The following is a 26889-nucleotide window of genomic DNA, read 5'->3' as shown; positions in this document are numbered from 1 at the left end:
TAGACGGTCCCGTAAGTATCCCGGTCCTAAGCCATTATTATCCAGAGATAATTAGCACCCTCTTTGGTGGTGGTGTCACAAAGGGTCCTAGAGCTGAACTTGCACACCTATTGTAGGACAGGAGAAATAACTCCAGACAAGAGTTATTTCTGTCTAAGAGTATTTCCAAAATAGCTGGCTGGGGAATTCTGGAAGTTGAAGTCCACATATCTTCAAGTCACCAAGGTTGAGAAACCCTGCTTTAGAGGATGTCATGACGTGTGACTCCAGTTACACTCAAGGAACCATAGAGTTATTGGAGAAACTAAAATGAAGCAAACCATTGCCCAGAATTGCTGTAACAGTGAGATAAGAAGCATAAAAATTTAATAAATAAATAGCTGTACTGAAGGCACTTTATAACTCATATAAACCGATGAATTTACCTTTTTTCCATGCCACATACTAAATGGCAGTTATTTGGAGCTATTTTTTTAAAAAAAATACAAGAAAGTGGAGAAAAAATACTCAATCCCATTTTTCCATTCCATAAAACACTTTTATTTTGCTCAACTCAAACGTTCTTGTGTAATACTGTATACATCTATCTTTCTAGACATCTTATCGAAACATTTTATTTAAATACATAACATTGTTTTTTAATGTTTTTCTGAAAAAGTCCTGTTTTTCTGCGCTGCTCCCTCTCCCTCCCCACTTTTAAATAAACATTTAGGCTTTTATGTTTCAAAGCAAATTGGCCCCTAATAGAAAGTATAGGACTTCTTTTCCTTTAAAAAAATAGAAATTACCATTTTACACAACAAAACATTCAATGCAAACAGAAGCTGTTCTTCACCCTAAGTCTAAAATTATTTTCTTGTTTGTATTTTAATGAGTGTGTATGTGTGTGATGTATCCTTCCCCACACCAATAGCACTGCTGGCTGAGGACTACGGGCCCTGAAGTCAACATTTTTGCAGGGTACCAGGTTGGGAAGATCCACATAGTTTTTAATTAATGCACAGGTATGGTACCATATGTTTCATTCAAAACATAAAGCATAAAAACCAGGCTGCAGATGTATGGATTTTCCTGTTTGCACCAATATTCACAAGTATAAATATTTTATACCAATCAACCTTTTTTTTTTCTCTTCATACATAATAGCGTGAGGGTTCTAGGGGTGATAAAATGCACATCTAAGCTTTCATCTTTTTTTTTTTTAAAAAAGAATTATATAGGTATATATGCATGTGTTTATGTAGAACTATATAGAAAACATCACTTAGAAAGGAATGGGCCCTCATCTTGATAAACTCCTGAAAAACTGTTGCCCACTAAGTTTTCTTTCTTCGTAACCTTTTGTTTTTTCAGGTCCATAGTGAGTCATGGGCTAGAAACATAAATCATTTTTGCTTTCTAGAATTTGAGCTTTCAGAAGATTTAATTCCAGGAATCACGTTCCAGAAATATACAGGTTATGTGTGGAGGTGTCGAGTTTCACACTCAGCAATTCTCTCCTACACTGTCGTCATTTTATTGCTCAGAAGCAAATTCCAGATTTTGGACGGTTAACTAAAAAGGGGATTATCTATTCTACAAATCTAGGCTTGTTTCAAACAATTTTGGTTTTCTGTAGTCAAGTTCAGCAACGATACTTGAGCAAGAGGCTTGAAATTGTTATTTGAAGAGATGCACCCCAATTCATAGGCCTTCTAGTTCCCTTGGAAAGGGAATGATTATTAAATCAATCTCTTACACCAAAGTTGGAAAATTTGCCTCAATTCCTGCCTATTGTTGATAGGCTCTAAAAAACACCACCTTTGTTTCTGGTTAATGTTTAGAGCCCACTGCATTTTGGTTGGAAAAATTTAAGCCATATAGACCAATGAGCTGAGACCAACTGTTACAAAGCAGGGGGAAAAAATGAAAACTGCCTCTGGATTTTAACCCCATAAAAGCTCCAATCTCACCATATGATAGAAACATGTTGATATGTTGGCACAGAACAACCAAACACGTGCCAACTAACCAAAAATACTCTTAAAAATTGTAACTGTGGGCATTTTGAACTCAAGAGAAAAGTGCACACTTTTTTTAAAAAGTAAGAATCCCATTCGGGGCTGAAGGGAACCCCAAAACACACAGTTTATTGCCAGCATTACATCAGCAATGATTTGTAAGGTGGGGGGAAATGAACCTTAAGTTTTTTAAAAATATATATTTAGGTCACATGAGATTTTTCAGTATAACTTCTGGCCATGGTTCTGTTACCGTTCTTTCCTTTAAGAAAAATAAAGCTGCCATTTGATCCAAGAATAGATGACAAAAGTGCATTTTGCAAGCAACAGGAAAGTCAAACCTGCAATCTAAGAGGTCAAGCCACAATAAACTGGGAATCTGTCTTGCTGTAACCTGGAGCACTTCTTGTTGCTCTAAATTGAAGTAATGGATGCTTTGTCTGTTTCAGGTAAGGGCTTTCATGTCTACCACCTCCACCTGCATTTCTAAACCTTATCAACTTGAAGATGTCTACACTGCAGTTCCCAGAATTCCTCTGCCAGTACAGCTGGCTGGGGAATTCTGGGAGTTGAAGTCCACACAACTTCAAGCTGGTAAGGCTGAGAAACACTGAACTACATAAATAAAAGTCAGTGTTAAATTTCTTCTCCTAACCCGCCACCGGGATGCTGCAGAGCCTTTATGCCTCTCTCCAAGTACCTATTAACCCCACTGTTTCAACCCACAGAAATAAAAATGGTGATTCATATCCTGCATTTCAAAGATTCCCAGCATTTACCTCACCAGCTTAAAAAAAAAAAAGAAGAACGAATTAAATAATCATTTCGTTTGAAAGGCAAAGCCCTTTGTTGCAGAGGGCCATCCTGAATTCCCGAGAAATCGTCGCGCAGCAGATGGAGAAGTTAAAAAGAAAAACTAATTTAAAATCAAGGGAATGTAGCATTGATTTCAGCCTTGGGTAAAAACTAAAGGCAAGATCCTGAATCGGATGAATAATTCACAGGGAGTATTTTCTGGAATTCTGAACATCTAGATTTCCCATTTTACAGAATCTGGGCAATGCAGCCATTACAGATATTCCTCAATTTACCACCATTTGTTTAGCGGCCCGTTCAAAATTACAACAGCACTTAAAAAGTGATTTATGACCGTTTCTCATATTTATCACCGCTGGAGCACCTCCTTGGTCCCATGATCAAAATTCAGATGCTTGGCAAGTGACTCATATTTATGATGGTTGCATGATCAACTTTTGTGACCTTCTGACAAGTGAAGTCAGTCAATGGGGAAGCCAGATTCACTAAACAACCGTGTTACTAACTTAACAACTGCCGTGGTTCACTTAATAACTGTAACAATAAAGGTTGCAAAATGGGGCAAGGCTCGCTTAACAACTGTCTCGCTTAGCAATAGAAATGTTGGGCTCCATTGTGGTTGCAAGTCAAGGACTATCTGTATGCCTTGCCTTGCTGAAAGTAGCTGAGGGTCCACCCCACACGCTCATTCAGAGAGCTGAGGGAAAGCTCTCTCCTTGATCCCAGGGTGGAAGGTATTGCTTACTTTAAGGAGTTAAGAATTGATGGCTCTCCATAAACTGAAAAGCTACCACTGCCAAAAACACCACGAAACAGGACCAACGGGTAGTCCTTGACTTACAACCAGGGGTGGGCTGCTGGGAGTTCACAGGGGTTTGGGAGAACCTCTAGCTAAGATTCTGTGCAGTTCGGAGAACCCCCAAATCCCACTCCTGGTGGCCCTGCCCTGCCCCCCCACTCCTCCCCTCCCGGGAGTCCCCACGGGGTTCTTTCTGGATGCAGGTAAGTGCAGAGCATGCACGGAGGCTTGGGAGGGCGAAAAATGAGCCTACTGGAAGTTCAGGAAGGCCAGAAACGGGCTGTTTTCGCCCTCCCGGAGGCTCAAGGAAAGCCTCCAGAGCCTGGGGAGGGCAAAAAACCACCACCACCACCCGGCCATGGTGCAGGAGGCTGACTAGGTCACGTCCACGCCCACCCAGCAACTGAGCAGAGAACTCCTTGCTAAAATTTTTGAAGCCCACCCCTGCTTACAACCATTCATTTAGTGATCATTTGACATTGCAGCACTGAAAAAGAGACTTATAACTAATGGGCTTCTGCACCTGAACCATTGAATGAAGCTTTCTTGGGCTCCCAAAGGATTATAACATGGAGAAAGAACAAACATAAATATATCAGTAAGCCTCGGCAGATAGACAACCGTTGCTGTAGAACCATATTTTTCAAACTTGGGAAGTTTTAAGATGTGCGGACTTCAACTTCCAGAAGCATGCTGGTTGGGGAATTGTGGGAGTTGAAGTCTGCACGTCTTAAAACTCGTGTGTTTTAGAAAACTTGCTTTAGAAGCAACTGGATCATTCGTCATCTAGCTTGGCAGGTATGGTTTAGCTCCAACATCCATCCTCCCTAGCTGGGCCAATCACTGGGGATAATGGTCGCCAAAGTCCAATGTCATCCAGAGGCCATCCGTGATTTTCTTTAAACTGATGCTTTTCCAGTTACTTTGATAGCAGCAGTGTTTGTTGATGAAAAATACATCTTGGTTTGCAACTGAACTTTACGCTTCCTTTTTTTTTTTCTCTTAAGAGGGTCCAGCCCTCCAGCTGCCCCCCGAGAATCGGAAACACAATTAAATTAAAAGTTCTCCTCCCCCACATATTTTTCCCACCACCACCACCACTTCTGTCCCATAATCTAGCAGGATTGTAATCTCTGTGTATGTGTGTGTTTGTGTGTCTCTGTCTCTCTCTTCCCACAGATTTCCATCTTCACGTTGAACAAGTCCACAAGGTCTGATTTTCCTTCTGTACGTCCAGCGTCCTATCATTCGAACCATGCCAGGGAAAAGCAGAAACCAGCCAAAATATACATATTTATCCACACAGTGGGCCTAAAGAGGCGTTTCTAGGTTGGGCATCAGCTGGCTGTAAGTCTCATGAGTTTTGGGTGGATATATTCACATGCCAGGGCAGAATTCTGCTGAAACATGCTTTTGAGGAAAGGATAGGAATACTTAACACTACTTAATGCAGGATCTTCTCTACCGAATAGCATTTCACATTCATTTCACCAGTATGCCCAAAGTCCGCTGGATGCTTTAAAAGGTGCAATTACATTCAACAGTGACTGCAGATCACCGCAGATCAACTGCAAGAGGTTGAGGAGGAGGAGGAGGAGGAGGAAGAGGAAAGCCAGGGCCACCCGATCTTGTGGTTGATCCTTGATTTAAAATAAATCGCAGGGTCAATTCTGCTTTCCCCATTCCAGGAGCCACAAAAGTTTTGCTCTGCAAATTCTGCTTTAGCTCTCCTGAGGGTTGCTGTAATGGAGCTCCGAATTGAACACTTCTTTGTAGAGAGGAGGGAAAGGGCCACCCGATCTTGTGGTTGATCCTTGATTTAAAATAAATCGCAGGGTCAATTCTGCTTTCCCCATTCCAGGAGCCACAAAAGTTTTGCTCTGCAAATTCTGCTTTAGCTCTCCTGAGGGTTGCTGTAATGGAGCTCCGAATTGAACACTTCTTTGTAGAGAGGAGGGAAATTTTTGGCTGTCTCTGGATGGACAAGGCGAAAAAGCTCCAGCTTATCTAAGTGAAGGCTGCAGATGGTCTTCATCAAGGGGAGCTTGGCAACCATCTGTGGGAAGGAAAAGGCGATGGGTTAGAGCAGAGACCTTGGAGGCTGTTAATTAAAAACAAAAAACAAAAAACAACATCTGGAACTCCTGATCGAGGAGCAAAACTACATGATAGAAATTTGGCTGTTTTTGAATGTCTTTCCTCCCTTAATCTCATGAAACGCCATCACCTTGCCAACAATAGTGCATATAGTCAAGGCTATGGTTTTCCCAGTTGCAATGTATGGCTGTGAAATTTGGACCATAAGGAAGGCTGAGCACCAAAGAATTGAGGCCTTTGAACTCTGGTGCTGGAGAAGACTCCTGTGAGTCCCTTGGACTGCAAGGGAATCAAACCGGTCAGTCCTAGAGGAGATCAACCCTGACTGCTCTTTAGAAGGCCAGATCCTGAAGAGGAAACTCAAATATTTTGGCCACTTAATGAGAAGGGAGGACTCACTGGAGAAGAGCCTAATTCTGGGAAAGATGGAGGGCAAAAGAAAAAGGGGACGGCAGAGAACGAGGTGGCTGGATGGAGTCACTGAAGCAGTCGGCATGAGCTTAAATGGACTCTGGGGGATGGTAGAGGACAGGAAGGCCTGGAGGAACATTGTCCATGGGGTCGCGATGGGTCAGACACGCTTCAGGACTAACAATAACAAAGATAGCAGGGCTCAAAGTGAGATCTACCAATTATGAAGAAATAGAGGGAGGAGACTGATATAAAGAAAAGAAAAAACAAAAAACGAAAGAAAAAAATACAGGTAGTCCTCAACTTACAGCCATTTTTAGTGACTGAAGTTACAATGACACTGCAAGAGTGACTAACAACCAGTCCTTGCAATTGTAACCACTGTAGCATCTCCACAATCGCATGGTCAAAATTTTGGGTACTGGGCAACCAGCATGGATTAAGGACAATTGCTGTTTCTCGGGACATTTGTAACCTTCCCATCAGATTCTGACAAATAAAGTCAATAGAGGAAGTTGGATTTCCTTAACAATCATGTGATTTACTTAACAAATGCAGTAATTCACTTAACAACCGTGGCAAAAAAAAATATTGTAAATCAGGCACGATTTACTTACCAACTACTTTGTTTAGCAATAGAAATTCTGATCCCAGCTGTGATTGTAAATCATGGACTACTTGTGCAGTAGTCACTTAGTAAGTATTATAACAGACCGTCCCCACCACAACTATTTACAACCCCATTTCAAAGCTATAGCGCTGCAGCACTCTTGCAGTCATTCATCCTTATAGCTGAATGCAAAGATACTGCAATGTTTCCCACTCTCTCTTCTCCCCAACTTGCATCTCTGGGAGCCCACAGGCGCTGGGCCTACTCCCCTGTCAGCCATTACACACTTATCTTTTGAAGAACTCCAGACCTCATGTTGGGGAAGGAGGCCAGACCAGAGGTGGGTTTCAGCAGGTTCTGACCAGTTCTGGAGAACTGGTAGCGGAAACTTTGAATAGTTCAGAGAACCAGTAGCGGAAATTTTGAGTAGTTCAGAGAACCGGCTGCCCCAGAGTGGGGTGGGAATGGGGATTGTGCAGTATCCTTCCCCTGGAGTGGGGAGGGAAAGGAGATTTTACAGTATCCTTCCCCTGCCACGCCCACCAAGCCATGCCGCACCCACCAAGACACACCCACAAAACCAGTAGTAAAAAAAATTGAAACCCACCACTGGGTCAGACCGTGTCTCTCTAGGACATGTGGCTGCCTTCTGGAAGCAGCCATCATTTTCAGTGTACCTGCAATTTCTTGAAGGTGGGCCAAAATGGCATCCACTTCCATGAGGCTGCTGCATAACCCAAGGGTGAATGCTCTGTTTTGCTGCCTTAACGCAATCTCCAAGGGCCTCCCTCACTCTGTGCTCTGCTTAAACCTCCCACATATTCATTTAACAGCCAAATTAGGGAGAGGAGGTGATGGAGGAGGTCATTAACCGAGGCTTTCTCACTTAATGGCATTACTACTTGTGACCATAATGGGCAGGCTCCATTACACTTGTGCCTCGAGGGCCACCTCAAGGATTAGCTGTCATGCACTCTCTACTGCATGCTCTTTAAAGCAGGGGTCTCCAACCTTGGCAACTTTAAAACTTGTGGACTTCAACTCCCAGAGTTCCTCAGCCAATCAGAATTCCTTAGCTTCATGCTGGCTGAGGAATTCTGGGAGTTGAAGTCCACAAGTCTTAAAAGTTGCCAAGGTTGGAGACCCCTGCTTTAAAGGGTTAATTTAAAGAAATGGCCTTCACTTTCTATGCCAGTCCATGACATCTGTCCCCAAGGGGGCCTGCAGGGAGGTGAAAAAAATCGAGCTGATGGAGAAAACCATGCAATCAAGTCATGTAATCTGTTAACTCATGTAATAAAGAGACAAGGTTCTGATTCCATGGTTGTGGCCACCATCTTGACTTTTCTGACCCTTCCTGCAGACGCCCCTGTCTGCCTCCAAGGATACCCCATCCATTCCATCTATCCCTCGTTTCCCTGGGCTCAAGACTAGGCCAACATTTGGCCTATTCAAACCAAACAGGGTTGTTTTGGGCTCTCTCTGTTTAATTTACTTTCTCATCAATAGCTATTGAATGTTTGGAAATCTTGGAATTAGCCTTAGTGTGTATCTATATACACGATACTGGGGAGGTTGAATGCCACCACATGTTTATTGGACCCGTGTCCCTCCTGGTTGGTACTGGCCACCCAGGAGGTTACACGAGGCTGGCTCCAGGGAATTACCAGCGCTTCTCTGAGGGAGGGAGTCTTCCCAGCCGCCTTGAAAGAGGCGGTGGTGAGGCCCCTCCTTAAGAAGCCTTCCCTGGACCCAGCTATTTTGGCTAATTATCGTCCAGTCTCCAATCTTTGCTTTTTGGCGAAGGTTGTAGAGAGTGTGGTGGCTTGGCAACTCCCCCAGTACCTGGAGGAAACTGTTTATCTAGACCCGCGCCAGTCCGGCTTCAGGCCTGGATACAGCACAGAGACGGTTTTGGTCGCGTTGGTTGATGATCTCTGGAGGGCACGGGACAGAGGTTGTTCCTCTGTTCTTGTCCTGTTAGATCTATCAGCGGCGTTCGATACCATCAACCATGGTATCTTGCTGCGGCGGTTGGAGGGCTTAGGGGTGGGAGGCACCGTTTTACGGTGGTTCTCCTCCTACCTCTCCGACCGCTCGCAGACGGTGTTGACAGGGGGGCAGAGATCGACCCCTAGGCAACTCACTTGTGGGGTGCCGCAGGGGTCGATTCTCTCACCCCTCTTGTTCAACATTTATATGAAGCCGCTGGGAGAGATCATCCGTGGTTTCGGGGTGAGCTGTCAGCTGTATGCTGACGATACTCAATTGTAAATCTCCACCCCGAACCACCCCAACGAAGCCGTTGATGTGATGACTCGGTGTCTTGAGGCCGTTCGGGTCTGGATGGGGACGAACAGGCTCCAACTCAACCCATCCAAGATGGAGTGGCTGTGGATGCCGGCGTCCCGGCACAGTCAGCTTACCCCATTGCTGACTGTGGGGGCAAATCGTTAGCCCCCAGGGAATCGGTGCGCAATTTAGGCGTTCTCCTGGATGCACGGCTGTCTTTAGAAGACCATTTGACAGCCGTCGCCAGGGGAGCTTTTCATCAGGTTCGCCTGATTTGCCAATTGCGCCCTTTCCTGGACCGGGACGCGTTATGCACGGTCACTCATGCCCTCGTCACTTCCTGTCTGGATTACTGCAATGCTCTCTACATGGGGCTCCCCTTGAGGAGCACCCGGAGGCTCCAACTGGTGCAGAATGCGGCCGTGCGGGGGATTGAGGGAGCTCTTCGTAGCTCCCATGTAACACCTCTCCTGCGCAGGCTGCATTGGTTGCCGGTGGTCTTCCGGGTGCGCTTCAAGGTGTTGGTTATCACCTTTAAAGCGCTCCATGGCATTGGACTGGGATATTTACGGGACCGCCTGCTGCCGACAGTTACCTCCCATTGTCCGGTACATCCAGTGCGCACTCACAGGGAGGATCTTCTTAGGGTGCCGTCGGCTAGTCAATGTCAGCTGGCGGCCCCCAGGGGAAGAGCGTTCTCTGTGGGGGCCCCGGCTCTATGGAATGAGCTGCCGGTGGGACTCCGTCTCCTCCCTGATCTCCGGACCTTTAAACTCGAGCTCAAGACTTTCTTTTTTCACCAAGCGGGGCTGGCCTGATTGATTTTAGTATGGGGGGTTTTAGTGGGTTTTAATAGGGTTTTATTAGGGTTTTAGTTTTGATAAAAATTTTAGTTAATATTTTAAGTATACAGCGATTGAATCAGTTTTTTAAACTTGATATAGTATTTTAATTTGTTAGGATTTTTGTCGTTTTATTGGCTGTACACCGCCCTGAGTCTTCGGAGAAGGGCGGTATAAAAGTATGAATAAATAAATAAATAAATAAATAAATAAATGTTTCTTTTGTGTATTAGTCTGCCTCCTTCCCATTTAATTCTTTAAAATATTATATTTACCTTGGAAAGCCTGTCTTCATTGGCATTTTTCTTTTGAATCTCGTGCTGGAGAGCCATGTAGAATTTATCCTGGAGTTTTTGTACCTTTTTGGACTCAGAGAGCCAAGGCCGATCTGAAAAAGGACAGCAGATGTTGGTGTTTTTTAAAATTGCAAAATTGCAGGGAGAAAAAAAATCTGCTTTCGGTTATTTTCAATTGTAACAAATATTCTGTAGACAGCATGGATGTGTATGAGGTAAGCTTCACAAAGTGCACAAACAGCATTAAGGCATAGTATGATTTGTTTATTTTAGCTATAATCTAGATATAATCCAATTTGGCTGGTAAAACATGATTTATGGCTTATGGGTATGTGAAAACCCAACTGTTGTGGTCTGCCAGCAGCCTGCGGAGCTGGCAACAGAGTCGGACAGCGATGAGGCTGAGGAAGAACGTGGGTCAGTCCTGGAGGATGGGGAAGGCCCAGATGAGGACTCTGCGTCAGAGGCAGAGGTGGGGGCAGGGCCACCTGGGAGTGATGTGTGGACTCCGGAGTCTCCAGAGGCTGACAGTAGTGAAGCAGAGGAACAGGAGGAGCCTGTTCCTAATGCACTCATGAGAAGAACTGCCAGAAGGCAAGAGCAGCTAAAGCAAAGAGGACGACTCGGGAGTAGGGCCAAGATATGATTAGCCCCTCCCATAAGGCTTAAAAGACCAGCAACGGTGTTTGGGTTCTTTGCTGGAAAACAACACTGATAGCCTTGTCTTGCTGTATTTATTTTTTGTTGGCGTCTTCTGCTTTTGAACTTTTGCCAAGAAAAGCCTTTAGCAGTTTGTCTAATTAGACCAAGGTTGGTGATAAGACTGAAGAATTGTGTTATGAAGAATTTGCTTTGATTTAGTTTGGATTACGCTGAGAATGAGTTAATTCTCAGCTGTTCTAATAAAGTTTGTTTTTGAACTGATTGAGTTTACTACTACCTACTTGGGCCTGGGTCACAGCACCAACTATTGTGACTTATTCAGAAAAAGAAAACATAATTAAAATCAATGTTTAAGCCCAGACTCTGTGAATATGTGTGTGAGAGAGAATAGGTGTATAGGTGTGAGCACATGTTGCAGAGGACGTCAATAAGGCAGAGCACACATTAACTGTCCCCCAAGAAATGCTACCCAATCTGATACCCTTCACTTGAACTAGAATTACAACTGTTGATTCCAAAAAATCTTGAAGGATCTGGTGGAAATGGTCTCCAGACAAGTGGACCATATATAGCCAATCTTTAGGTCCAATAAACTCTGTGTTGTATTTCATCCTAATTAAATCTTTCTTTGCTGAAAACTCCACCACTGGTACCAAGAACAACTACCCCTTGCAGCAATGCTTGTGCATTCTGCCATCACTGGCTAAGAGGAATAAAATGTCGATGCTGCTAGATAAACCGACCATAGATTCATTTTGGATAGTGACAAGTTTTAATCCAGTGTTTCTCCCCCTTCTCCTTTTGATCACATACCTGGTGTGAACAGGACAACTGCGGTGAAGAGTGCTACTTCTTCATCAGACAGCTGCAATCGGCAAAGATTCTTCCCCAACTCAAAGATGGAGCTGATCAAGTCATCACAACCTAAGGGAACAAGGAGCCATTTAGCTGGGATATGAACTTGAAGTTGGATAATTTCATATTTTCAAATCAATGCATTCACTATCACCTAATAGTTCTGCAGCACTGCAATTATTTTAAAGTCTGGAAAAGTATCTTTCCATATAATCCATTTAATACTATGTTAAAGGACTGAGCTAGTTATATAATAAACTTTTTTCTGGTTCATTTATTTTAATCCCTGGTTTTTCTCACAATGGAGCTATAATTATATTGATATATTGACCATCAATTGTGTTGTAAATGTTGTACCTTGATGAACGTATCTTTTTTTTTTTTATGTACACTGAGAGCATATGCACCAAGACAAATTCCTTGTGTGTCCAATCACACTTGGCCAATAAAAATTCTATTCTATTCTATTCTAAAAACTGACAGATTGGTTCTCCATGCAGCTAGCCAATGCCTGTTTCAAAACTGGGGGTCTACCTTCAGACAGAAAATTCCAAAACTTTTAAAGGCATTGTGTTCCAATATCTCAGGGGCTGCCCCAAATAAAAGGGAGTCAAGCTATCCTCCTAAGCACCTGAAGGCAGGACAAGAAGCAATGGGTGGAAACTAATCAAGGAGAGAAGCAACTTAGAACTAAGGAAAAAATTTCCTGACAATTAGAGCAATTAACTAGTGGAACAACTTGCCTCCAGAAGTTGTGAACGCTCCAACACTGGAAGTTTTTAAGAAGAGATTGGGCATGAGAAGAGTGTCCAAAGAGATTGTCTGAAATGGTTTAGGGTTTCCTGCCTGAGCAGGGGGTTGAACTAGAAGACTTCCAAGGTCCCTTCCAACTCTGTTATTCTATACTGTTCTGTTCTGTTCTGTTCTGTTCTGTTCTGTTCTACAGAGCACAAAAGGGGTGAGGTCTTTTCCTGTCCTGGATCTCCCAACATTCACCTTCATTAAATGGGTGGGTTTTATTGTCTTGAGAAGGGGAGGAAAACCTCTCCCATTTATTTCCTCAATCCATACCCCAAAATAAAATCCATAATTTTATTTCCCTCTGCACTTGCCTCGATGCATACTTTTATGGTGGTCTAATTTATCCACCTGTTCTTTTAATTGTTGCAACATTTCTTCCAATTGCTTGAAAGAAATAGTTCCTTCAATTCTACATCCTTTCCAATTCTATTATTCCAATTCTCCTGAGTACATTATTGTATATACCGGTACTCAAAGTTGCACGCACACACATGTAGTGAGAAAGAGCACACATAGAAGCAATCATAAAATTATGAAAGGTGCTCTTTCATAGAATACATACTATATCCTGGTTACTGAATAAAACCATAAACGTCAAAAAGTGAAGGTTTGCAGAGAGTGCTAAACCATGCAAAACTAACTGGTTAACCTAGCCAAGCTTAACATGTTGTGCTAATGCAACGGCTGGGTCTTTAATTTGGGTGTCTGCAGGGAGGGGGAGTCAAAAACATCAATATGGTAGCTACAACTGTACAATCAAGGCTGTACTCCCTTTTCTGTGCATCACACAAAAACACATAAAAAAATAGATGGGTTTCAATTGCACAGTTGCCATATACACAGCTCAATTGCACAGCTGACTGTTTTCATGCCTCCTGCGGACATCCTGTGGTGTGTGAGCACAGCCAATATATTATATATAGTGTAATTACCCAGCAGATTTGTATAAACATAATGAATATATCAGCTGTTCCATGAACTTCTCTTTCCCCCACCCTCAAATTTCCACCCTTCTTAATGGTAAACTTAATTCCTCTCATTTTAGCCAGCAAGAAGTTAGGTGTCAGTTTTGGAAGGCAATTTTCTTTTTTGCTTCTTAACTGCCACATATTTTAGCTGGAGAAGTTGGGAGGGGGTTGTTGTTGGAGCAGTAGAAAGTTAATCATAACAACATTCCGTATTCAAGGACATCCTGCGTCTGATGAAGACTGCCTGAAGATTGTATCCAATTGAGTGTGAAGAGTTGATTGGACAATGTGATGAACTTGTGGGTGTGGGGCAGGGCTGTGAACTGTCAACTGGGTGTGGAAAACCTGGAAGCTTTCAGTTTCGGGTTTTCCCAGCTGTGCCAACATGACATCTCTAATAAATTAGAACTTTGAGGAACCTCAAACCTCAGAGCTTTATTTCATTGGGGGTGTTCCTTGGAACCCTGACATTAGGATTGCAATACATGATTGTACCAAGATGGCCACCAATCCACTCAGAATGTCTCATTTGCATCTTTAGAAGGGCACCCGCTCTGCTTTCTTACCAAGTGACTTAAACATCGGCATCCCGCCATATTTTCCTGCAAAAAGGACGGTGTTGTTCAATGGGTTGAAGGCCCGCGTCATTCGGATGAGGAGAATCTCTAGACAACCTGGTGAAAACCAAGGGTAGCAAAAAAAGAAGGAAGGAAGGAAGGAAGGAAGGAAGGAAGGAAGGAAGGAAGGAAGGAAGGAAGGAAGGAAGGATATTTCCATAGTTGCAAGAAGAACAATAAGGAAAAAAGGAAGGGTGGGGGAAGTAGAGAAAAGGAAGTCCACCCACCAAGTCCACATGTACAATTCCATGTTATTAGTTAATAATGATGGTACATGTAATTAAAAATGTGGAAAGGTGAAGAATTGAAGCCAGAAGAAGGGAGCGGATGGAGCAGAAGATAAAGCCAACAAAAAGGGAGAAAAGGAGAAGGAGGAGGTTAGAGGTATCTTAGACTCAGACTAGTTACTTCAAGCGATGAAGTAGTAAATTTCAGCAGTAAGTCGCATGGGGCAAAGGTGTCTCCACCCCCCATTTCTCCTCCTTTCCTTGACAATTTGAGATGCTCCCAAGCTTTTATCAAAAACGTCTATCAAGATTGCATTGACTTATCCAATCACATGCGTCCTTGGAGAAGAAACAGAACGGAATCTTCCTTCTACGAGTGATCTGATCTATTCCTCCTCCTCCACAAAGATTACGGTTTTACTCACATGGGCATGACCCCATGTTAACTTTTTTTGAGTCAACGGGCCCCACAAAATGCCCGTTTATACTCTCTACGCCCGGTTTCTTTCATTTCTTGAACCCTAAATCAGGGTTTCCAACCTTGACAGCTTTAAGACTTGTGGTCTTCCAACTCCCAGAATTCCCCAGCCAGCGGCATGTCTTAACGTTGCCAAGGTTTGGAAGTCCAATGGTCCATGCATCTTAAGGTTGGGAAACCCTGATCTAAACAAACCCTAACCCCAAAATCCAAACTTGGGTTTCCAATCTTGACAATTCTAGGAGCTGGTAGTCCATGCATCTTCAAGTTGCCAAGATTTGGAAACCCTGATCTAAACAAACCTAACTCCAACTCTCTTACCTGCTTTGAGCAGAATGATTTGGTCATTCTGGCACAGCTCCATGAAGCCATCAATGCGTTTGGCGAACTCCACTATGTACTGGATGGCATTGGAGATCTGGACGGCACATTCTTGCCACATCACCTCGCAGTTCTGCAGAGCAACGGATGGAGAAATGTCTGTTAACATGAACAGTGTTGAATGTTTGATGATACGCAAGTGATTAGATGCACACGGCCCTCATTCACAATCCTTCTGGGCCCCAAGGCTGAAATGAACCTCCATCCTGGCACCAGCTTAGTGTTGGGGCAAGTAATGGCCAGATGAAAGAGACAAATAATTCCCTCAACACTGTCAAACTATTTACTAAGTCTGCACTACTATTAATCTTCTCATCATTCCCATCACCCATCTCCTTCCACTTATGACTGTAACTTTGTTGCTTGTATCCTTACCATTTATACAGATATTGATTGTTTCCTGATTGCTTACTTGTACCCTGTGACTATCATTAAGTGTTGTACCTTATGATTCTTGATGAACGTATCTTTTCTTTTTTTGTACACTGACAGCATATGCACCAAGACAAATTCCTTGTGTGTCCAATCACACTTGGCCAATAAAAAATTCTATTCTATTCTATTCTATTCTATTCTATTCTATTCTATTCTATTCTATTCTATTCTATTCTATCTAAAAGTGCTTTCCATTAGAAAATGGAACATGCTATCAGCATGTATTGGGGAGGGGGGGCATAAAAAAGTCAAAAAGGTGGCTACCACCACATGGTTGAAGCCCTGTCCTTTCAGTGTCTGTGATGCCTAGAAAAGGGACAGGACAGCCATTGCACAGCTGTGACCACCATTTTGACTTTTTTTGGCCACTCAAATGGCCGAAACTAAATCTAGATCTAAAATGGACAGCTAACATCAAAAACGTCATCCAAAAAACACAACAAAGAATGTTCTTTCTCCACCAACTCAGAAAGCTCAAACTGCCCAAGGAGCTACTGATCCAGTTCTACAGAGGAATTATTGAGTCTGTCATCTGTACCTCTATAACTGTCTGGTTTGGTTCTGCAACCCAACAAGACAGACACAGACTTCAGAGGATAATTAGAAGTGCAGAAAAAAAAAAACAATGGCTACCAACCTGCCTTCCATTGAGGACCTGTATATTGCACGAGTCAAAAAGAGGGCTGTGAAAATATTTACAGGCCCCTCACATTCTGGACATAAACTGCTTCAACTCCTACCTTCAAAATGATGCCATAGAGATTTATATACACCAGAACAACTAGACACAAGAACAATTTTTTCCCGAAGGCCATCACTCTGCTAAACAAATAATTCCCTCAATACTGTCAATTTACTAAGTCTGCACTACTATTAATCTTCTCATCGTTCTCATCACCCATCTCCTTCCACTTATGACTGTATGACTGTAACTTTGTTGCCTGTATCCTTACGATTTATATTGATATTGATTGTTTCCTGGTTGCTTATTTGTACCCTATGACTATCATTAAGTGTACCTTATGATTCTTGATGAACGTATCTTGTCTTTTATGTACACTGAGAGCGTACGCACCAAGACAAATTCCTTGTGTGTCCAATCACACTTGGCCAATAAAGAATTCTATTCTATTCTATTCTATTCTATTCTATTCTATTCTATTCTATTCTATTCTATTCTATTCTATTTAAAAATGCCTTCGGAATAAGCACTCCTCCATGGAAGCATCCTGATTTCCCAGCAGGAGGAGCCTGAGGGAGGTTGATGATCTGCAGCCCTCCGAGTAGCTAGCTGAAGGACCGCCCACCTCCTCTCTGGTTATAGACCTCTATGGCTCTTTTGGTGGCTGAGTAATGTTTCCCAAACTTTCCCAGGAGTGTGGACTGTTTTGCACAGACAGCAAGGCTACTCATGAGAATTCTGGGAGTTGAAGTCCACGTATCTGGTAGTCCCCAAGATTGGGGAGCACTGGCATTAGCACCTCCTTGGCCATTGAGGCCTCTTTTTTTTTTAGCAATGGGAATGTTGACCTGTTGAAAGACTTTCCCATTTGTAATTTAAAAAAAAAAAACAATGGCTACCAACCTGCCTTCCATTGAGGACCTGTATACTGCACGAGTCAAAAAGAGGGCTGTGAAAATATTTACAGGCCCCTCACATTCTGGACATAAACTGCTTCAACTCCTACCCTCAAAATGACGCCATAGAGATTTATATACACCAGAACAACTAGACACAAGAACAATTTTTTCCCGGAGGCCATCACTCTGCTAAACAAATAATTCCCTCAACACTGTCAAACTATTGACTAAATCTGCACTACTATTAATCTTCTCATCATTCCCATCACCCATCTCCTTCCACTTATGACTGTATGACTGTAACTTTGTTGCTGGTAATCCTTACGATTTATATTGATATTGATTGTTTCCTGGTTGCTTATTTGTACCCTATGACTATCATTAAGTGTACCTTATGATTCTTGATGAACGTATCTTGTCTTTTATGTACACTGAGAGCCTATGCACCAAGACAAATTCCTTGTGTGTCCAATCACACTTGGCCAATAAAGAATTCTATTCTATTCTATTCTATTCTATTCTATTCTATTCTATTCTATTCTATTCTATTTAAAAATGCCTTCGGAATAAGTACTCCTCCATGGAAGCATCCTGATTTCCCAGCAGGAGGAGCCTGAGGGAGGTTGATGATCTGCAGCCCTCCGAGTAGCTAGCTGAAGGACCGCCCACCTCCTCTCTGGTTATAGACCTCTATGGCTCTTTTGGTGGCCTAGTAATGTTTCCCAAACTTTCCCAGGAGTGTGGACTTTTTTCCACAGACAGCAAGGCTACTCATGAGAATTCTGGGAGTTGAAGTCCACGTATCTGGTAGTCTCCAAGATTGGGGAGCCTGGCATTAGCACCTCCTTGGCCATTGAGGCCTTTTTTTTTTAGCAATGGGAATGTTGACCTGTTGAAAGACTTTCCCATTTGTAATTTAAAAAAACAAAAACAAACACCTATTGATTTATTAAATTTATAAGGAAAAATAATTTTTCTAGTTTTGATTCTCTAAGTCTTTCCAATCTCTTTCGCTTGGGATATTGCTGTTGTTGCCTCTCTAAAATCTATCATTCAGAAAGGCAACATCATCCATCAGGAAGAAGAACAGGCTGAAGAAGTTGCAGAAAAAATGCTTTTAAAAGGCTCTGATGACCCCAGCTGAGCCACACGATCATCAGAGGCTTTTTTTTTACTTTTAAAAGCATTTTTTCAGCCGAAGAAAAAATGCTTTTAAAAGTAAAAAAAAAAACACCCTCTAATGATCACGTGGCTCAGCAGGGCATGGGTGGGGAGCAGGGATTTTTGCTACCGGAACGCCAAACCACCCGCCGCCATCGCTATTGGATCGGGCGATCTAGTCTTCACCCCTGTTCCTAACCTAATATTGCAGGAGATACTTACCGTGTTCTGCATGGTCCTTATCTCCTCCTGAGAGTAGAGCACCCAGGCGAACCGCTGCAGCTCCTCGCTGGTGTACTGCAATGTCTCAAGGTGCGACTTCACCACATTCTGGGCTAGGCGCTCTGGCAATACAACAGGCAAAGACTTTTAAGCATTGTGCTCTGTCCCCAAACTGGAAAATTATTTGGCAGCTCTGACTGTCTCACAAGGATCATACGTAAATCACAGCACTGTTAAGACTGTTGTTTGAGAAAAACCAGCCTCCTGGTTTTGCATTAATCGATTCTTTGCATTGATTGATTCACTGATTCATATTGATTCATTCATTGTTTTGGGATTCTTTTATGAATGGATTTAGATGAGTATCTCAGCCAACCCAAAAGAAATATCCTGGAACTGAACATGAAATTAAAAAAATATAAATACAAAGCCAGTTTGGTCTAGTGGCTAAGGCACCAGGCTAGAAAGCGGGAAACCATGAGTTCAAGACTCGCCTTAGCTCTGAAAACCAGCTGGGTGACTTTGGGCCAGTTAATCTCTCCCAACCGAACTCATCTCACAAGGTGGTTGTTGTGGGGGAAAACAGGATGAGGAAAATGTGTTGGAGATGTCGGACATGTGTTGCACATGTTTCCCACCTTGAGCTTTTGATTACAGTATCTAACCGTTATGAGTCAGAAAGCAATGTTTTACTAGGTTTAAACTCCAACATCTATCCAGCATAACCCATCCTGATATGTCATGTCATGTCAATGTCATAAACTCAGAAGCACAAAATATTTGGCACCTCCGCATGCCAAGTATCGAATGCGGGGAAGACAGAGAAGGAAGGGGTGGGCGATGGGGCCAGGAATGATCCCACTAATCACTGTATGATAATTGCTTACAGTTACATGACTGAGTAACTGAGTACACTTACATAGTGCAATCAAATGAGCTGATGTGAAACACCAAAGCAAGATAAATGGATTAGGCAGAAATCAAGGAGAACATAAGGTCAGCTATTAGCAGTGGTGGGATTCAGCCAGTTCGTACCTGGTTGTTCGGGAGAACCGGTTGTTAACTTTCTGAGTAGTTTGGTGAACTAGTTGTTGGAAGAAATCATTAGGGCAGAGAACCGGTTGTTAAATTACTGGAATCCCACCACTGGTTATTAGCATTATCTATTCTGATTAGCTCCATCTTCCGGATGTTTCCCAAGTGTCTTTCCCATCAGGTATAACTGGTGGAAGATCTCAGGAATTAAATTCAAGATCTCTGCACCCAAGGCATTTATTCCAAATCAGGCCATTGACCATCTTTTAGGGATGCTGCATTGGCCTCCTCAGATTCAGAAGATCCGGTAAGGCGATCAACTGCAGCAGGTAGGAGAGAGGTGTCTCAACCTTGGCAACTTGACAATGTGTGGACTTCAACTCCCAGAATTTCCCAGCCAGCCATGGGAATTCTGGGAATTGAAATCCACATATCTTCCAACTGCCAAGGTTCCTGGAGGGCACATTGGAAACTCTGAAAGGCTTAGCCAAAAGACCAACTTTAAAAAGATTTAGAGCTGACTTTAGGAAAGACATTAAGGAGGGATTTGCAGAAGAGATCACATGGTCCAGAGACAGAAGTGAGTGTGAGAAAGTTAAAAATAACTCTGCTTGATTGCTCTTCGGTATAAGGTGGGACAGAGAAGAACTCAAGATACAACAATGAAGTCGCATTCTGGAATCCCAGCTTATCTTGTTCTTCACTTTGCCTATCTCCAAGGCCTGATATTCATGCCACACTTCTCTTTCTTTCTTTCTTTCTTTCTTTCTTTCTTTCTTTCTTTCTTTCTTTCTTTCTTTCTTTCTTCCTTCCTTCCTTCCTTCCTTCCTTCCTTCCTTCCTTCCTTCCTGTCTTTCTTTTTGACTTGTATGCTGCCCATCTCACTTTGGTGTTAAGATATTACAATACCCACTGGCAGTTTGCATTTTCATTGTAAGAACCACCTGGCACCAACCTTGACTCTGGGTTCCTGCATTTGTTATTCTGTTTGCAACCTGAGCCTCAGCAATTTCACTGTGGGTCAGTTGATCAATCTTCTGGACCAGGGGTCTCCAACCTTGGCAACTTTAATTCTCAACCTTGTGGACTTCAATTCCCAAAATTCCTTCAACTCTGGGAGTTGAAGTCCACAAGTCTTAAAAGTTGCCAAGGTTGAAGACCCCTGTTCTGGACAACTGGACTTTTGAACTGTTGGGGACTATAATTACCCATGTACTGTTTCAGGGTTTCAACGTCACTCTCTCAGGCAAGACCACAATCTCTTTGTACATGTTGCAGGAATGTGCATGCAGTTCTACCCACCAACTCTCTGCCGGTTGTGTGTACAGGTACGCCTTGCTTAATGACCAGCTGCTTAGAGACTGTTTGAAGTTACGACGGACTTCACCAGAGCTACTTATGACTTGCTTCCAGAGTTCCAAAGGCCATGCCCCTCCCCTCCCCAATGGTCATGTGATCGCATTTCAGGCGCTTGGCAACTGGCTCAACTTAGGGCCTGGGTACTTACGGGACCGCCTGTTACCACATGCCTCCCACCGACCCGTACGCTCTCACAGAGAGGGACTTCTCAGGGTGCCGTCCGCCAAACAATGTCAGCTGGCGGCCCCCAGGGGAAGGGCCTTCTCTGTGGGGGCTCCCACACTCTGGAACGAGCTTCCCCCGGGTTTACGCCAAATACCTGACCTTCGGACTTTCCGTCGCGAACTGAAGACACATCTTTTTATTCGCGCGGGGCTGGCTTGAATTGAATTTTATTAATTTTAAATTTTTATTAATTAATTTTAAATGGGTTTTTTAGTCTAGTATATTTTAACCTATCAGGCTAATTTTAAAATAAGTTTTTTAATTTGCTTTTTAAATTGTATATTGTATTTATCTTTTTAAATTGTATATTGTATTATCTGTTTTATTTTTGCCTGAGTCCTTCGGGAGAAGGGCGGTATAAAAATCAAATAAATAAATAAATAAACTTTATTGCCAGTTGCAGTGTTGCAGTCATTTGACTGCAATTTTTAGCAGGCTTTGCTGATTTCCTGTATTTACTTCTAGTTTCTGGGAAAAAAGCACCCATTGAGTACAATGGGTTTGTTTAATGAGCACAGTGTTCTCTTTAAGAAACCACCGCATTTGTTTGCTTATGAGTGTGTTTGGTTCACAACTGCCACAAAAGGGTCATAAAATTGGGCTCGGCCATGTGGTAACCTGCTTAACAACCGCCATGACTTCTGACTGTAATTCCAGGTTCACTTATGGTCAATTATGGTCAGATATTGAGGGCTACCTGTAATTGCTTGTTACGCTCGAGTAAACTACTTGAAACCAGTTCAATGTAAATGCAGCCTAAAACTGGTCCGTTCAGAAATTATATTTAATTCTTTAGTGATCTGGCCTTAGTGAGCAGGTCTGTGGCGCAACAGGCTAATGCAGCCTATTATTAACAGCAACTGCTTGCAATATTGCAGGTTCAAGTCCCACCAGGCCCAAGGTTGACTCAGCCTTCCATCCTTTATAAGGTAGGTAAAATGAGGACCCAGATTGTTGGGGGGCAATAAGTTGACTTTGTATATAGTATACAAATGGATGAAGACTATTGCTTAACACAATGTAAGCCGCCCTGAGTCTTCGGAGAAGGGCGGGATATAAATGCAAAAAAAAAAAAAAGAGCAGCTCAAGCAAAGAATACGACTTGGGAGTAGGGCCAAGGGATGATTGGTCCCTCCCATAAGGCTTAAAACAGACCAGCAACGGTGTTTGGGCTTTGCCGGAAAAGGTTGGTAGCTTCGTGGTCTTGCATTTATCAGTGACTTCTGAACATTTGCCAAGAAAGGCCTTTGGCAGTTTGCCTAATTGGACCAAGGTTTGTGATAGGACTGAGGAATTTGTGTTGGGAGGAATTTGCTTTAATTTAGTTGAACTACGCTGAGAATGAAGTAATTCTCAGCTGTACGAATAAAGTTTGTTTTTTCACTGACTGAGTTTTCTACTACCTACTTGGGCCTGGGTCACAACAGTATCAATGAAGCAACGTGGTTAGCTTAGGAAATATTCTGTGTGTCAGCTGTGTCTCCAACATGGGGTTCAACTCTGCAGCATGCTTGCTGTCAGCTGCCACAGTAACGGGGAGGGGAGGCCTGGCATTTGGGTTGGGGAAGTGAGTTGGTGTGGTGAAGTCCCACATGAACTGAAAGGGAGGTTTGGTCTCAAGAACTATTGCGCTGCTGAGTGGAGTTGTATACAACCTGTCAAGGCCAACCATCCTAGGACTCCAGATAGGTGATATACCTGAAGATGAACTTCACACAACATCATACTGGACGTTGATTGGACCCTCAGCACTGAGCCCCGGGGGGGGAGGGATTTGGGGAAAATTTCAATCTGTAACTTTCGCACTATTTGAATCAGATCTTGCCTTGCGTTCGCTGCTATCATTTCAAACTCAGTAAAAGTACATCTTCTCTATCTCAGTGGAGTTGAGGGTTTTCTTTTCGGGGGGTTTTGAACGGAGGCAGGCCTGACACTGTGGTCGTTTTTAAACTGTTTGCTCCATTTGATAGCATAGACAATGGTTTTTAGAGGTTTCCCACCTCAAAATGCAAGAAATTTGGACCGCTGACGTTTAGCAAATATAGTCAGAGAGTGCTCTGGAGTCTTTTTCCTGATAGTTGGAACAATTAATCAGTGGTTTTTGGGTTGCTTCCAGTTCTTGTGCTGCAGTTAGCTTAACTCTTTTTAAAGGGTCAAAGGAACAATCAGGACTAGAAGCATGCATGAACGCAGAGAGAGCAACCAGTGCTGATACAGCATGGATAACACTGGCAGCCTCTATAATGGCTAGCAGTGACCTTTGTCTCTCCTCTTACGTGCTGGAAGAGATTTGGCTGCCACAAGCAGAGAGACGGAGTATTATACTAACCCATTTCCATCACTGAAATGTCCGAATTCAACGCGTTGCTTTCAAGGGGGCCATGAGGAAAGAGGCTAGGTTCCAGCATGAGCTCATAGATGGACTCCTGTTTAATGAACTTGGTGTCACTGACGTCAACGCTGGATTGGTCGGGCGATGGCTGCGCTGAGGTCAGGAGATCCAGATTGTAGTAGCTGCTGTTCCCGTCAGGGCTCAGGGGAAAATCAAAGAGGAAGCTGTCCGACAACATGGAGATGTCATCCAGGTCAGAGAGTCCGCTGCTCACGCTGGTGGTGTAGACCCTCGACAAGGTCTCTGGGTCCTCCTTGGTTCCCACACTTTGTTCTTGGCTTTGTTGGTGTTTCTGGACCTCGGCATAGAGGCTGTCCCGCTGCTTCTTCGACATGCGGCCAAACTTTACTGCTGCAAGCCGATTAGGGCAAAGCAAAGAAAGCAAAACCAAGTGTGAGGATAGCAGTAGCACTTAGACTTATATACCGCTTTACAGAGCCACGGTGGCTAGAATACAGTACTGCAGGTTATTTCAGCTGACTGCTGGCTTCCTGCAATTTGGCAGTTCGAATCTCACCAGGCTGAATGTTGACTCAGCCTCCCGTCCTTCCAAGGTCGGTAAAACGAGGCCCTAGATTGTTGAGGGCAATATGGTAACTCTGTAAACCACTTAGAGAGGGCTGTAAAAGCACTGTGAAGCAGTGTATAAGTCTAATTGCTATTGCTATTACAGCCCTCTCTAAGCGGTTTACAGAGTCAGCCTATTGCCCCCAACAATCTGGGTCTGCATTTTACCAACCTTGGAAGGATGGAAGGGCTGAGTCAACCCTGAGGTGGTGAGAATCAAACTGCTGGCAGTTGGCAGAATTAGCTGCAATGCAGCAGTCTAACCACTGTGCCACCACGGCTGAAGACTGTTGAGCTCTCCTAAAGAGCTAGAATAGTGATGGCGAACCTAGGACATGCGTGTCAAAGGTGATGCCCCACAATGGTTTGGGTGACACTTTAGCGCTTGCTTAATAACAATCACCAAAAAGGCCATAAAAATTGGCTGGTCCTGTGAGTGACCTGCTTTACGACCATCACGGCTTATGACCATAATGAGTAGGCTCCATTAGGTTCGTAAATCAAGGCCTACAGGTAGTCCTCGATTTACAACAATTTATTTAGTGACCGTTCAAAGTGACAACAGTACTGAAAAAAGTGACGACCGCTACCTGTACTGGCACAACATGATGAATCTGCGACTGCAATATTTCCTTTTGGCCAGAGGTGGCACTGCAGTACAGCCAAATTAGAACTTCCTTTCTTTTTCTGCCTAAACTCTCCTGGATCTCTGATTAACAGAGTTGGAAGGGACCTTGGAGGTCTTCTAGTCCAACCCGCTGCTCATGCAGCAGACCCTATGCCATTTCAGACCAGAATGACTACTTGAAACGCCTAGATTAGCTTACATCTGACACACTTCATGGAGGAACTTGCGGCTTCCTGCATCCATGTTTGGAAACCTATTTGCTGCCTCCAGGATTCTGCCTCTCCTTTTATAAACCCTGAACCATTTTGATGTCGTTTCCCCACTGGCTCACCGGTTTTCACCTTCCAGGATAAATCCAGAGGCAGTATTCACTAACCTTCCCTACCGGTTCGCAAATATGAGCTCCTGCGCTACCTCCGCACATGCGCAGGACCTTCTGCACATGCGCAGAGTGTCAAAAATGGAACTTGATGACGTCCGGGCGGGTGGGTGGAGCCTCCTGTAGTGACCAGTTTGCGCGAACTGGTGTTGTGTCTTGCCCGCTCTCACCGCAGCCGGGGTCTTCTTATCTGCTTCCAAATGCTGAAGAATGTCCTAGTATGCCTCCCGGCCCCAGCCCTGGCTCCATGCCCAGACAGGCTGAGGAGGAGGGGGCACCTCCCGGCCCCAGCCCTGGCTCCATGCCCAGGCAAACGGAGCAACTAGACTCCTCCCCCTCCCCCACAGCATGTGAGCCTGAGGGAGGTTTATTACCAACAGCTGCCGACTGGAGTGACCCTCGCTTCAGAAGAATTGATAGGCGGCGGCGTCAGAAGGAAGAGAGGGGCAGGCCTGGATAAGTGCGGAGTCATGGAGCCACACCCCATGGCCTATATAAAGGATCTGCTTTCTGGCAGTCTCTGAGTCAGGCAAAGTCGAACATATCTTGCTGAAGTCACTTTCTGGTCTCCTGCCTGCCTTGAGGACTTTGCTAGGACTTTGGCAGAGCTGCAGAGGCACGCCTGATTCGGATTTCCCTGACCCGGCCGTCAGCGGAGGAGTGGGACACGACAACCGGATAGAACCAGCTGAATCCCACCCACTGGCTAAATCCAGAACTCACCATCACGGGACATGCCCAGGGCCAAGCACTTCTGCAGTCGGCAGTGCTGACACCGATTTCGGTTAGTCCTGTCGATCAGGCAGTTCCTCTGCCGTGAGCAAGAGTAAGTGGCGTTATTCTGTTGGCTTCTGCGGAAAAAACCCTGCAGAAAAAGGAGGAATATCAGATTTACAACCAACTGGGGGACAGTATATTATGGTAAATGGCTGGGTGGCAACTATGGCTGTGCGACACCAACCATCCATTCCAAAGACGTGTCAAATGCACCACATCGCCAGGCATTGTCTCATGAATTAATAATCATAATAATAACAGAGTTGGAAGGGACCTTGGAGGCCTTCTAGTCCAACCCGCTGCTCATGCAGCAGACCCTATGCCATTTCAGACCAGAATGACTACTTGAAACGCCTAGATTAGCTTACATCTGACACGCTTCATGGAGGAACTTGCGGCTTCCTGCATCCATGTTTGGAAACCTATTTGCTGCCTCCAGGATTCTGCCTCTCCTTTTATAAACCCTGAACCATTTTGATGTCGTTTCCCCACTGGCTCACCGGTTTTCACCTTCCAGGATAAATCCAGAGGCAGTATTCACTAACCTTCCCTACCGGTTCGCAAATATGAGCTCCTGCGCTACCTCCGCACATGCGCAGGACCTTCTGCACATGCGCAGAGTGTCAAAAATGGAACTTGATGACGTCCGGGCGGGTGGGTGGAGCCTCCTGTAGTGACCAGTTTGCGCGAACTGGTGTTGTGTCTTGCCCGCTCTCACCGCAGCCGGGGTCTTCTTATCTGCTTCCAAATGCTGAAGAATGTCCTAGTATGCCTCCCGGCCCCAGCCCTGGCTCCATGCCCAGACAGGCTGAGGAGGAGGCACCTCCTGCCCCAGCCCTGGCTCCATGCCCAGGCAAACGGAGCAACTAGACCCCTCCCCCTCCCCCACAGCATGTGAGCCTGAGGGAGGTTTATTACCAACAGCTGCCGACTGGAGTGACCCTCGCTTCAGAAGAATTGATAGGCGGCGGCGTC

The 26889-nt window shown here is 44.1% G+C and overlaps 1 protein-coding gene across 1 annotated transcript in view; it reads right to left on the bottom strand.

Annotated features, from left to right (window-relative positions):
- Positions 1-5397: 5397 nt before the first annotated feature.
- Positions 5398-26889, bottom strand: part of LOC131188255 (nuclear receptor ROR-beta-like) — a 67608-nt gene continuing 46116 nt past the window's right edge. Inside the window, exons 4-10 of the mRNA XM_058163376.1 lie at positions 23501-23914; positions 18553-18674; positions 15094-15226; positions 14017-14124; positions 11640-11750; positions 10143-10255; positions 5398-5671 (exon numbers count right to left, since the gene is read on the bottom strand). Of these exons, the coding sequence (XP_058019359.1) occupies positions 5510-5671; positions 10143-10255; positions 11640-11750; positions 14017-14124; positions 15094-15226; positions 18553-18674; positions 23501-23914 (1163 nt within the window). The 3' untranslated portion in view covers positions 5398-5509. The remainder of the gene's footprint in view (positions 5672-10142; positions 10256-11639; positions 11751-14016; positions 14125-15093; positions 15227-18552; positions 18675-23500; positions 23915-26889) is intronic.

Source organism: Ahaetulla prasina, chromosome 1, assembly GCF_028640845.1.
Source record: "Ahaetulla prasina isolate Xishuangbanna chromosome 1, ASM2864084v1, whole genome shotgun sequence".
In the NCBI taxonomy this organism is placed as follows: domain Eukaryota; kingdom Metazoa; phylum Chordata; class Lepidosauria; order Squamata; family Colubridae; genus Ahaetulla; species Ahaetulla prasina.
This window is presented reverse-complemented; position numbering and strand designations above follow the sequence as displayed.